This window comes from Molossus molossus, unplaced genomic scaffold (assembly GCF_014108415.1).
Source record: "Molossus molossus isolate mMolMol1 unplaced genomic scaffold, mMolMol1.p scaffold_m16_p_23, whole genome shotgun sequence".
Taxonomy (NCBI): Eukaryota; Metazoa; Chordata; class Mammalia; order Chiroptera; family Molossidae; genus Molossus; species Molossus molossus.
The window spans coordinates 14,462,426-14,474,275 of record NW_023425359.1 but is presented as its reverse complement, the minus strand read 5'-3'; the positions used below and the strand labels follow the sequence as shown (position 1 = coordinate 14,474,275).

At 41.8% G+C, this 11,850-nt stretch overlaps 1 protein-coding gene across 1 annotated transcript; it reads left to right on the top strand.

Annotated features, from left to right (window-relative positions):
- The first annotated feature begins 2,249 nt into the window (after positions 1-2,249).
- Positions 2,250-11,190, top strand: SRP9 (signal recognition particle 9). Its single transcript, XM_036277482.1, has 3 exons — positions 2,250-2,434; positions 7,751-7,819; positions 10,440-11,190. Exons 1-3 carry the CDS (start codon positions 2,363-2,365, stop codon positions 10,557-10,559), a joined length of 261 nt encoding a protein of 86 aa, XP_036133375.1. The 5' UTR covers positions 2,250-2,362; the 3' UTR covers positions 10,560-11,190.
- Positions 11,191-11,850: the final 660 nt, after the last annotated feature.

Genomic DNA, 11,850 nt, shown 5'->3' with positions numbered 1-11,850 from the left:
CTGAATAATCTAGTCAAGAAAGGATCGAGAGCTGACTGCTGGATTGAGCAACATGAGGGTCAGTGGTGACCTGTGAGAGCAATTGGTGACCTCAGTGAAAGCAGCTGCACTTGGGGGCAGGGGGTGGATAGAGTGGACGACACCATCGTGGGATGGCAAGGACACAAAAACAATCACAGAAGCAACGGATGTAGGGAACAGAACAAGGGCCTTTAGTTTTGACCTTACACCCAAGCTCTATCCACTAATCCAGCTTCCGTTATTAACACTAATTACGCTTTCTGAAAATCAAAATGAATCCCACCACTTCCTATTGTGATCGACATGTGCTGGCTTGCCACTTGCCAGACAGTGGAGAGCAAAGTCCAGTGCCAATCTGTTTAGTATAATTTATTTCTCAGGCTTGGTTTCTTCATTACCTGTAAAGGAGAGGTACACAGATCCATACTCCCTTATCCAAAATTGTATTTTGGAATTCACAGCTTGTTGGAATTCCAGAAAGGTGATGTGGTGCCCGAGCGGTATTTACAGAGACCGCGCTCCACCCTGTAATCACACACACTGAGTGGGACAAATCAAGACTAAAAGCACTCACCAGAAGTCAAGACATGTCTTCCACCAAAGAAGCCACCAAGATACTTAGGTTTTTCAGAACTTTTCATATTTTTGGAATTTCTTCCCCAGTGTCCCCCCAAACCTGTTCTTCCAGCAACTGTGGCCTCCACCTACGAGTCACTCTCTACTCTCCTTTCCTTCACTCCCAACATCCAGTCATTCACCAAGTAAATCTCAAATCTGTACCCTCTTCTCAATTCCTAAGCTAGTGCCTTGTTTCCGATCCATGGTCTCTTATCCCGGTATCACTGCAAGAGCATCTTACGAGGTCTCCCTGCTGCCAGGCTTGGTGTGCAGCCGGAGCCTTATAACATGCCAATCTGTTTAAAGCCCAAGTGGACAGGAAAAACTAATCTGCAATAGCAGAAAGCAGATCAGTGATTGTCTGGTGCCAGGGGTGGGGGTAGGGAGATCGAATATAAGGAAACATTAGGGAACGTTTTGGAGATAAAGAAACATTCTGTATTTTGATTATGGTATTGGGCATATGGGTATATACCAATGGGTACATTTGTCAAAATGCATATAAACTGTTTACTTAAAACCAAACATTTTATTGTATGTAAAATATGTCTCAATAAACTTGATTAAAGAATGATACCCTTCGCCCTGGCTAGTGTGGCTCAGTGCACTGAAAAGTCTTGAGTTTGATTCCCATATAGGAGGCACATATCGGGTTACAGGTTCAATCCCGCATGCGGGAGGCAGCCAATCGATGTCTTTTCCACATAGATGTTTCTCTCTCTCCCCCTTCCATGCTCTCTAAAAATCAATGAATAAGGTATCCTAGGGTGAGGATTTACTAAAAAAAGAAAGAAAGAATGATACCCCATTGTCACCCCATTGTCTGAAGGTCCAAGTTCAAATTTCTTATCCTGGCATAAGTGATGATATGGTCTCATTCCTTGCTTCTTCTCTCCCCATTCCCTAAATACCGGTCACATTACATGCACAGCAGATCTAAAATGGAACTAGATCTCCTCCTCTCCTTGCTCACCTGTTGAACATCCACCGTGTTTATGGAGGTTCAGCTTGTGCAATTACTATTGGCATTTCTGCACCCCCAGACCTACACGTGATCATTCTTCTCTTGTGTTCCAATGACCTGGCATGAATAATATAAAGTTTTCAGTTGCGGTGGTGAACACACAATGCAATATACAGATGATGTATTCTGGAGTCGTAGACTTGAAAGCTGTATAATTTTATTAACCAATGTCACCCCAATAAAGTCAATTTAAAAAGTAAAATAGGGTTTTCCGTTGTACTCTTGTGTTTATGTCTCCCTCCTCCTTTACTAGGCTGTGGGTGTGAAAGCGGGACCCTGTCATCTCCTCTCTTGTATCTCCAGCACCTATCTGGGAGCAGCTCCCTCTTTGTTGAAGGAACCTCCGCTTTTTACCATTGAAGTCCCGCCTACAAGGCGGCGGGGCAGACGCTCCTCCGACCCTCCAGGGGGCGCCCTGGAAGCCGCCAACTGTCGGCTTGCGCTCGACTTCTCTGGGCCAGCTCCCAGTCACACGCTCGGGGCTCCGCCCCATCACTGGTAACAATCCCACTTCTCATTGGGCAAGGGCGATCCCGGCTGTCCAATGAAACGAGGCGTTGGTGCGAGGAGCCGCCACCATCTTTGGTCTGTCGGGCCCCTGTGTCGGTTGGTGGCGGTGGGAGGTAGGTGGGCTGGGTCGCGCCGCCACCTCTGGCCCCGGCCTTGCGTCTGTCGCCCGCTCCCCGCCGTGGGCCCACGATGCCGCAGTACCAGACCTGGGAGGAGTTCAGTCGCGCGGCCGAGAAGCTTTACCTCGCCGACCCTATGAAGGTAAATCGCCGGTGGGGCCGGTGCCTGTCCCCAGCCCCAGGTCAGGGTGTCTCCCCCGTCGTCCGCTCGCCCTCCGGAGCATCTTCAGCACCCTGGGAGGTGCTGGGATTGAGCCCAGAGGACCCTTCCAAGTCCGATTCCTCCTCCTGGCTCCACTCTGATGAACGGTTCGGTAAGGCCTTGAAGAGGCAAAAATCAGTATAATTTTAGGGCCCTGAGCAGCTCCACCTTCGGCCTTTCCCCGTCCTCAATCCCCGAGTTTCCCTGAGGACTTTCGTTGGTTTACGTGTCTCTAAGGGCAGGGCTCCTCCCCCCCGCATCTTCGGCTTCCTGTCCCTCGTCTGGCCGCCCTTTTCCGGCACAGCCAGGGCAGGGTATAAAATAAAACTAATATTTGTCTGCCACTGCCGAAACATTCTTGAAAAAAAAAAAAAAGTGGAAGTACCTGTTCCCCTTAGAATAGTGTTTCTTAATATTTTAGTGGTCCGTGCCCATTTGAGAATATAAGAATGCTCGCACCCTTTCTTCAGTAAAATGCACTAAAACAAAGGTTTACAAACAATTTTAGGGGGCTTGTGGATTCATTCAAGGCACCCACAGAATATAAGTGGATGCCAGAGGTTAGCTCATTATTAAAACTCTAAGATCTATTTTATTGTCATATCTAAAAATTATCTGAGCCCTGGCCGGTTTGGCTCAGCGGTTAGAGCGTCGGCCTGCGGTCCTGAGAGACCCGGGTTCGGTTCCCGCTAAGGGCATGTACCTCGGTTGCAGTGTGTCCCCGGCCCTGGTTGGTTGTGCGGGTGGCAGCCACTCGATGTGTCCCTTTCACATCAATGTTTCTCTCTCTCTCTCTCTCTGTTCCTCTCTCTCCCTCCCACTCTACCTGAACAAAAAATGGAAAAATGTCCTCGGGTGAGGATTAAAAAAAAAAAAAAAAAAAAAGATACCTGTTTTAAAAAAAAAAAAAATAAAAATAAAAATTATCTGAAACACCTCATTAACTAAAAATTTTACCAGCTTTTTAAACCTTGATAAGTAAAAAGAAGTTGTAGAATATTCTGTGCCATTCTTTACAATAAAATAATAACAATAAGTGATCAAATGAATTAGGTATTTTTCAAATTGAATACTTTGTTTCTGGCATGATTTCTGGCTCCTCTATTTGGATGACTTGTCTTGTTCAGGGGACCATTTGTTTCTTCATTCAAGCAGTGTATCTTGAGAACAATACAGGTTTTTTGTTTTGTCCAGAAGTACCTACTGTATAAACTAAGAATATATATATATATATTTTTTTATCCTCACCCTAGGACATTTTTTGTACAGATAGAGTGGGAGGGAGAGAGAGGAAGAGAGAGAGAGAGAAACATCGACGTGAAAGAGACACATCGAGTGGCTGCCACCCGCACGACCAACCAGGGCCGGGGACAAACTGCAACCCGAGGTACGTGCCCTTAGCGGGAACCGAACCCGGGTCTCTCCAGACCGCAGGCCGATGCTCTAACTGCTGAGCCAAACCGGCCAGGGCTAAGAATATTTTTAAAAAGAGAATAAAGAATATACAAGTTCCCATCAAGAGTAATCATATTATTTTTTTGTTACTATTTTTTGTCTTCACTCGAGGACATTTTTCCATTTTTTGTTCAGATAGAGTGGGAGGGGGAGAGAGGAAGAGAGAGAGAAACATCGATGTGAAGGGACGCATCGAGGGGCTGCCACCCGCACAACCAACCAGGGCCGGGGACAAACTGCAACCGAGGTATGTACCCTTAGCAGGAACCGAACCCGGGTCTCTCTGGACCACAGGCTGACACTCTAACCGCTGAGCCAAACCAGCCGGGGCAGTAATCATATTATTTAAACGTGGTGATGGTCATGCTAGGGAAAATGAAAATAAAATGCTACTTACAAAGCACTGCTGTGAACAAAGTATGATTAGAATAAGCAGGCGAGAGAAAACTTCAGCTCTTTACCCAATCAGAAAATGCCAGTGGCCTAAAAACTTCTGCATTTTCATGATAGCCTTCTACTGGTTTTTTACTTTTTTTTTTTAATAGGGAGGCGAGGGGATGAGTGGGGAGAGGTTAGCTTGGCTAACGGTTTTACTGAGTGCCTTTGATGTGACAGGCTGTGTGTGTGTGTGTGTAATTTACATGTATTAAGAACAATGAAGACAACACCTTGAGGTAGATGAATAAACAGTCTTAGATACAGTAAATGGCATGCATAGTCTAAGAGATCAAGCTAAAATTTGAACACAGGACTCTAAACCCCAAGTCCATTCTGTTTCTACCTGCCAGGACAAGAGAAGTAAATAAATTGTAAGAACTCTCTGAAGCTGGTTTACAAAATTGTTTCTTCTCTCCCCTCCACATTGAACCTATTGATGATACACATCACCTTGACCGTTTTCTCTGACATCACTCTAACTGGAGATGGTGTTACTGCCGGATCATGTAATAACTCTTAGTTGATCCCTCCTCCTCTCTCACCACAACTCTCTAAAACACAAATATTGAATTCTCTTAATTTTCTGCTTAAAAACTGGTTCTTCATTGAGTGCTGGATCAAGTCCAGACTTCCAGCCTACAGTTTGACCCTCTCTCTAGTCTTTCTGGCTTTGCCTCCCATCATTTCCGCCATCTTCAGCTTTAGCCTCGTGAAGCTGGAGAATTCATTGACGCTTCATTCAGACTGCTTCTTTAGCCTCTGTCCTCCCTTCTTCCCTAAAAGAAAAAAATTTCCTTCTAAAGCCACCTCCATGAAACCTTTTTATACTTGCTCCTCCCCTAGTCTAAACTACTTGTTTTCTCTTAGTATTTGACCTGTGTATGTCTTTATGGGACTTAGTTCATGCTCTTTTGTATTTTGGTTATTTTTGGTTGATGGAATTCAAAGTTGCTGAGAGAACAGGGATCTTGACTTTTATTTCTGTTCATGGTATCTGACATGGTAACTTAGGTGCCCTAAGTTACAAAATGGACCCTGTTATATGTCATGCTTAGTACATTTTAAATTTTCATTTGGTTTCGGGTGAACTGAAAATTTTTAAATATGTTAAAATGGAATTTAACAGTTCAATAAATATAATCAAGTAATCCAAAGATAATTAACCTAGTTATTATTTATATCTACTTAAGTGTTTGGTGATTTCCCTTTCCACCCTCACCAAGACAGATCTCATAGATAGTTTGCATAATTGTCTAGAGACTTCAGGTGCTATATTGTAATCATTTTTAAATTACATTCCTCTTATGGCTTATAGATACTTAGCACTTTTTAAAACAGCTAAACAAGGATTATTTATATTGGTTAGCAAAGACTGTAATACATTATTTGGAATCCATCATTTAAAGAAATAAAAATAATGTTCATAGAAATTGTAAACTCTCTTGGGAAATGTCTTCTTTTATTGACATATGCTAATATCTAAATAATCCTGGCTACCTAACTGTGTAATACTGAACAACAAAAAGTATTGTGTAGCATGGCACTTAATATAGGAGTTATTTTAGATTTGTGAAAATTGTTGATGGAAACTTCTTTTCAAGGCAGAATTCTGCTTTTATGTAATAGTGCATCATATTGTACCATCACGATAAGGATGTGATTTTGCTGAATACTGTAACCTCAGTTCACCTCCTGAGAGCCATGGGAAAGTAGAAGTGTTCTCCTGAGGAATGGATTTGGACTTAACTAACCAAATCTGCTCTTTTCACCCTTTTTTCCCCGTCATTCCTCTGTGACTAAGAGTGTTTGTTTAGTTATCCTCTTAGGTTTAATTGCTGGGGCCTTGCAAATTAACGACACAAAAGACAGATTAACAAGGGGGGAAATATTACATATGAACTGGAGTTCATAAAGAAATATAAGGACATAGTTCAAATTTAGAACCTATATATATATTATCTTAAAGGGCGATAAGCCCTAGCCGGTTTTGCTCAGTGGTTGGAGCATTGGCCTGCAGACCAGAGAGTCCCGGGTTCGGTTCCCACTAGGGGCACATACTAGATAGATAGATAGATAGATAGATAGATAGATAGATAGATAGATAGATAGATAGATAGAGGCACATACTAGATAGATAGATAGAGAGAGAGAGAGATAGATGGATTAGATAGATAGATAGATAATCAGTCAATCAAAGGGTACCCTGGCCGGTTTGGCTCAGCGGTTAGAGAGTCAGCCTGCAGTCCAGAGAGACCCGGGTTTGGTTCCTGCTAAGGGCATGTACCTCAGTTGCAGTTTGTCCCCGGCCCTGGTTGGGTCATGCGGGTGGCAGCCACTCGATGTGTCCCTTTCACGTTGATGTTTCTCTCTCTCTCTCGCTCTCTCTCTCTTTCTCTCTTCTTCCCTCTCTCTCCCTCCCACTCTGTCTGAACAAAAAATGAAAAAATGTCCTCGGGTGAGGATTAAAAAAAAAAAAAAAAGATCAAAGGGTGATAAAATGTGGAACAGAGGCTCAAAAAAGAAAAGGGGGTTTGAGGGCTTCTGGGAGAGGGTGTAACTTGTGGGAAGGTGACTAGGAAATGTGTGGTAAATAATCATTGTTTAGTACAGTTTGTTATGAAAATAAGAACTTTTCTTGGTAAAGGAGAGGGGAACAGTTATGTCACCTCTACAGAAGTTAATTTATGTCCTGCTTTTAGCCAGAAAGGGCAGAGCCCTAATTGCCTTCAGCTCAAAACAGTCCTTATGCCAAAGTGGCTTATTTTGAGGTGGTGTGCTTTGACCTCCTTCAGTATGTGTTTTTACTGGCTAGAAATGCCAAACCACCTTAAGTCTTTAAAAAAAAAAAAGCAATCATAGCAATAGGAATGGACTAAAATGTTATATTCTACCTCATTTTATTAATTTTTAAAATCCTTTGAATCCTCACCTGAGGATATTTTTTCCATTGATTTTTAGAGAAGGGAGGAGGAGAGAGGAACATCTCCTGAGAGAGTCACATGGATTGGTTGCCTCCTGTATGTACCCCAACCAAGGCCAGGAATGGAACCTGCAACCCAAGACCCTTTGGTCCATGTGCTGGTGCCCTAACCACTGAGCAACAGCGGCCAGGGCTCTACCTCATTTTAGTAAGTTTACAGTAAAGGTGACTTTAGACTTAGACTTGTGTGTGTGGTACATGCCCCTAGCGGGAACTGAACCCAGGACTCTGGTCCGCAGGCCGGCGCTCAACCGCTGAGCCAAACTGGCCAGGGCAAGACATTTTGGCTATTCTAAAAGGATCATTTTAGCCAACTTTAAGACAAAATTATTTATGAGAAATATCTTCTGACTTCTGTTTCTAAATATGTATTTTTGTTTCAGGCACGTGTGGTTCTCAAATATAGGCATTCTGATGGGAGTTTGTGTATTAAAGTAACAGATGATTTAGTTGTAAGTATACATTTTAATTTGTTGCGTATTTTCAGATTGTTTGAGTTAATAATTTGTAAAATTACTTATAAAATTTATGCAGATTACTGGTTAGGATTCTTATTTTGCATTTCATTCCAAAGTCAAGAACCACATTCTAAAAGCTACTTTTATAGGCTCTTGAGAAATTAATTTTGCTTCATTAAGACAGTATGTCACACCCTGGCTGGTTTAGCTCATTGGTTAGAGCATCAGCCTGTGGATCAGAGTCGTAGGTTTGATTCCGGCTAAGGGCATGTACCTCGGTTGCAGTTTTGTCCCCAGCCCTGGTTGCAGTTCTGCGGGAGGCAGCCACTCGATTGTGTCCCTCTCATGTCGATGTTTCTCTCTCTCTCCCCTTCTCTCCCTCCTTCCCACTCTATCTGAAGATAAATGGAAAAATATCCTCGGGTGAATATTTAAAAAAAAAAAAAAAGACAGTGTGTCAGGTGTAGTTTAATAATTGTTTTCTTCAGACCTTAAGAGGAATGTAAAGGCCAAAGCTGGATATAAGGGGTAAAGGTTTTCATATAGGCATGTGAGAAGGAAATGATGGCATCTGAACACAAGATACAAGTTTTGTAGTTATATCTTTCTCCTTCCCTGTCTGCTCACTCTTGTCACTTCCTCACATCCCATTCACTCCTTAACCCTCTGCCATCTGCTTTCTACATGCAGTGTGCCACTGAAACCGTTCTTTTTGTTGTTAATCTTCACCTGAGGATAGTTTTCCATTGATTTTTTTTCCCAGATAGAATAGAAGGGAAGGGGGGAGAGAGAGAAACATCGATGTGAGAGACACATATCAATTGGTTGCCTCCCCCCATGACCGCAGCCAGGACTGGGGACTGAACCTGCAACCCAGGTACAATGCCCTTGACTGAGAATCAAAGCCGAAACCTTTCAGTCTGCGAGCCAATGCTCTAACTGCTGAGCCAAACCTTCCAGGGCATGAAAGTGTTCTTGGTGGGAGCTCAGCCGCAGCTGCTTAATTTTCAAACCCAGCAGAGTCTCATCAGTTCGTACCTTACTTGACCTCTTTGCTGCTTTTGACACAGAAAACCATTCTCTCGTGAAAATCATTACTTTGGCATCTGTGGCTTCATTTTATCTTGTTTTCTTTTTCTAGGTTTGTTTCATTCTTTGCTAATTGCTTCACTCATATGCTACCAAAAATACTGCTTTCTCCAAGATTCTGTCCTTGGTTGTCTTTACAAACCACTTCTTGTGGAGTAACCTGTTCAGTCATTAAGCCCAATACTGCCTGTGTGTCTCTATTTTCAAATTTGTACATATTTTGTTTTGACTTCCTAACTAGCTCTAAGTTGAATATCCTAACCTCACTGCTCCTCACAATTAACCTGTCTGGAGTGGAATTCATCACCAATTCACACTTGCTCCTCCTGTTTCCTAGTTTTAGTTGTACTTCATTATGTGCGGTCCCTTTCTCTCCCTCATGCTTCTGTCCACTCTTCCTTCATTTGAAAAACCTGTATTTGCCTGGCCAGTGTGGCTCATTGGTTGAGTGTCAACCAATGCACCAAGAGGTCACCGGTTCGATTCCCAGCCAGGGCACATGCCCAGGTTGTGGGCATAATTCCCAATAGGGGGCATGTAGGAGGCAGCCGATCAATATTTCTGTCTCTCCTCCTCCCTTCCTCTCTCTCTCAAAATCATTTTAAAATATTTTAAAAAGAAAAACCTGTATTTGATCCTTTGGTACATTCCGTACACTTTTCTAGGCATTTGAGGATTATTGATTCAAGTTCCCTCGTTCATTTCTTGTCATGAACACTCAGTATTCACTGTTAACTCTCTTAAGTTTAGGATCTCACCGTCACTTGTCTGGACTATTAGTATAGTTGTGACTGTGTCCCCGCATCCAGTTCATCCTTCAGTCATCCTAGACTGCTGCTGGACTGTGTTTTTGTTTTGTTTTGTTTTTTAATCCTCCAAGAGGATATATATATATATATTTTCTATTTATGTTCAGATGGGGAGGGAGGGAGAGAGAGACATCGACGTGAGAGGAACACATCAACTGATTGCCTCGCACACAACACCGACCAGGGACAAACTGCAACCGAGGTACCTGCCCTTGGCTGTAATTGAACCTGTGACTCATTGGTCCACAGGCCAATGCTCTACCGCTGTGCCAAACCCACTAGGGCTGGACTGATTTCTAAAAATGCAAATTTGATTGTTACAACTCCCCTTAAAAAACCTTTAGTGGCTCCTCATCACTCAATGTAAACTATACCCTCACATCCCCTCTAATCTGTCTTTTCTATATTACTTAAAAGCTCAAGACTTGAGTTCTTCTCTTTAGAACACAGCAGGTTTTAACATATTAACTGGTCATTTTTTGAGAAGCTTCTGAGAGAATTCATACAGTGTTTTTAATCCATAGCAGTGACAAATTTAAGGAATGTAATTGCTGGAGGCTTGGAAACTTGAGTATAATTTTATTAGTATGACCTCCAGAGAGCATAGAGCAATACAGTGGTAGCAAAGACTCAAATTTTTACCCAATCGTACATTTGGTACATTGTTAATAATCTACTTTTACATAGTTAATATATAGTTTTTAAATTTCTGACAGTGTTTGGTGTATAGAACAGACCAAGCTCAAGATGTAAAGAAGATTGAGAAATTCCACAGTCAACTGATGCGACTTATGGTAGCCAAGGAATCCCGCAGTGTTGCCATGGAAACAGACTGAATGGTTTGAAATGAATACTGTCTCCCATGTTCTTGGGAAGTAAATATCTTTTGAATTTGAAGAAGTGTGCGGACAGAAAATACTTAATGTAATGAAGTGGGTTATTCATTTTTTGTACTTTGTTTCTTAATGTTTGCTTTAGAGAGCTAGGAATGTAAATGCTTTCAGTTAGAAAGCCTTTATTTATTTTTGGAAATTTAACAAGAAATGTGTCTATCTTGGAAACTTTCTGCAGATTATTTGATTCTGAGAAAAACATGTAATTATTTCTTTTGGTAAATTTGTATCAATAATTTGAAAATGAGACATCAGGAAAAGCCTATTCCTTAAATTTAGTTTGTCTTTAAAAGAAATTAAATGTAACCATTTTTCTGGATTAACAGATTTCTTTGGGGGCATAAAATTTGTTCAATTGATGACCAGCAAATATAAACTACGGTACCTAGAATTAACTGTGCACAGCACTATACCTGATTATGCACAGTAGTGTAGACTCAGTTGTATCTAAAAGTAATTATGAAAACAAGTATGCTTTGCCCTGGCTGGTTTGGCTCAGTGGTTAGGGCGTCGGCCCGTGGACCAGAGAATCCCAGGTTTGGTTCCCGCTAAGGGCACATACTTTGGTTGCAGTTTGTCCCTGGCTCCGGTTGGGGTAGTGTGGTGGCAGCCACTCGATGTGTCTCTCTCACATTGATGTTTCTCTCTCTCTCTCCCTCTCTCCCTCCCACTCTATCTGAAGATAAATGCAAAAGTGTCCTCGGGTAAGGATAAAAAAAAAAGAAGTATGCTTTATCTTGAACTTTCCAAATTTAAACTACATTTTTAATGTAAGGGAATCCATAGTAGTATTAGCTTGTTGAGACTAGTTTTCAGTGCTCAAAACCCATAAACACAATGATTCACTGATGGACTAAAGCTACCATGTTACAGGACATTTGTCACATATTTCCCATGTTGAGTTTCTCAGAAGGGCTAAGGATTATGTGAACTGTTCAATCTGCATACCTCATTTCTGTCTTGACTTAACCAAGGTGTTAAGCATGACGGTCACAACTGTTATGTTTTCCATTAAACCAGAAGTATGATTTTATTTTATGTTTTATCTTATATTTGTAATCTGAATTTTACCACCTAAATGTAATAATGTTCACGTGTTGATTCCTACATTAAAATCTTTTTTGTTAGAAATTTGTCAGGAATTTGTCATGTTGAGTAACATTTTAATATGGAAAGTTAACAGCCATATGAATTTTGACATGTTTCAGAGAGATCTGTAAATAAAATATTACAT

Coding starts and splice junctions, on each gene's coding strand:
- SRP9 (XM_036277482.1), top strand. CDS start 2,363: ATGCCGCAGTACCAGACCTGGGAGGAGTTCAGTCGCGCGGCCGAGAAG. Junction 2,435..7,750: donor ACCTCGCCGACCCTATGAAG/GTAAATCGCCGG, acceptor TTTTTGTTTCAG/GCACGTGTGGTTCTCAAATA. Junction 7,820..10,439: donor AAGTAACAGATGATTTAGTT/GTAAGTATACAT, acceptor AATTTCTGACAG/TGTTTGGTGTATAGAACAGA.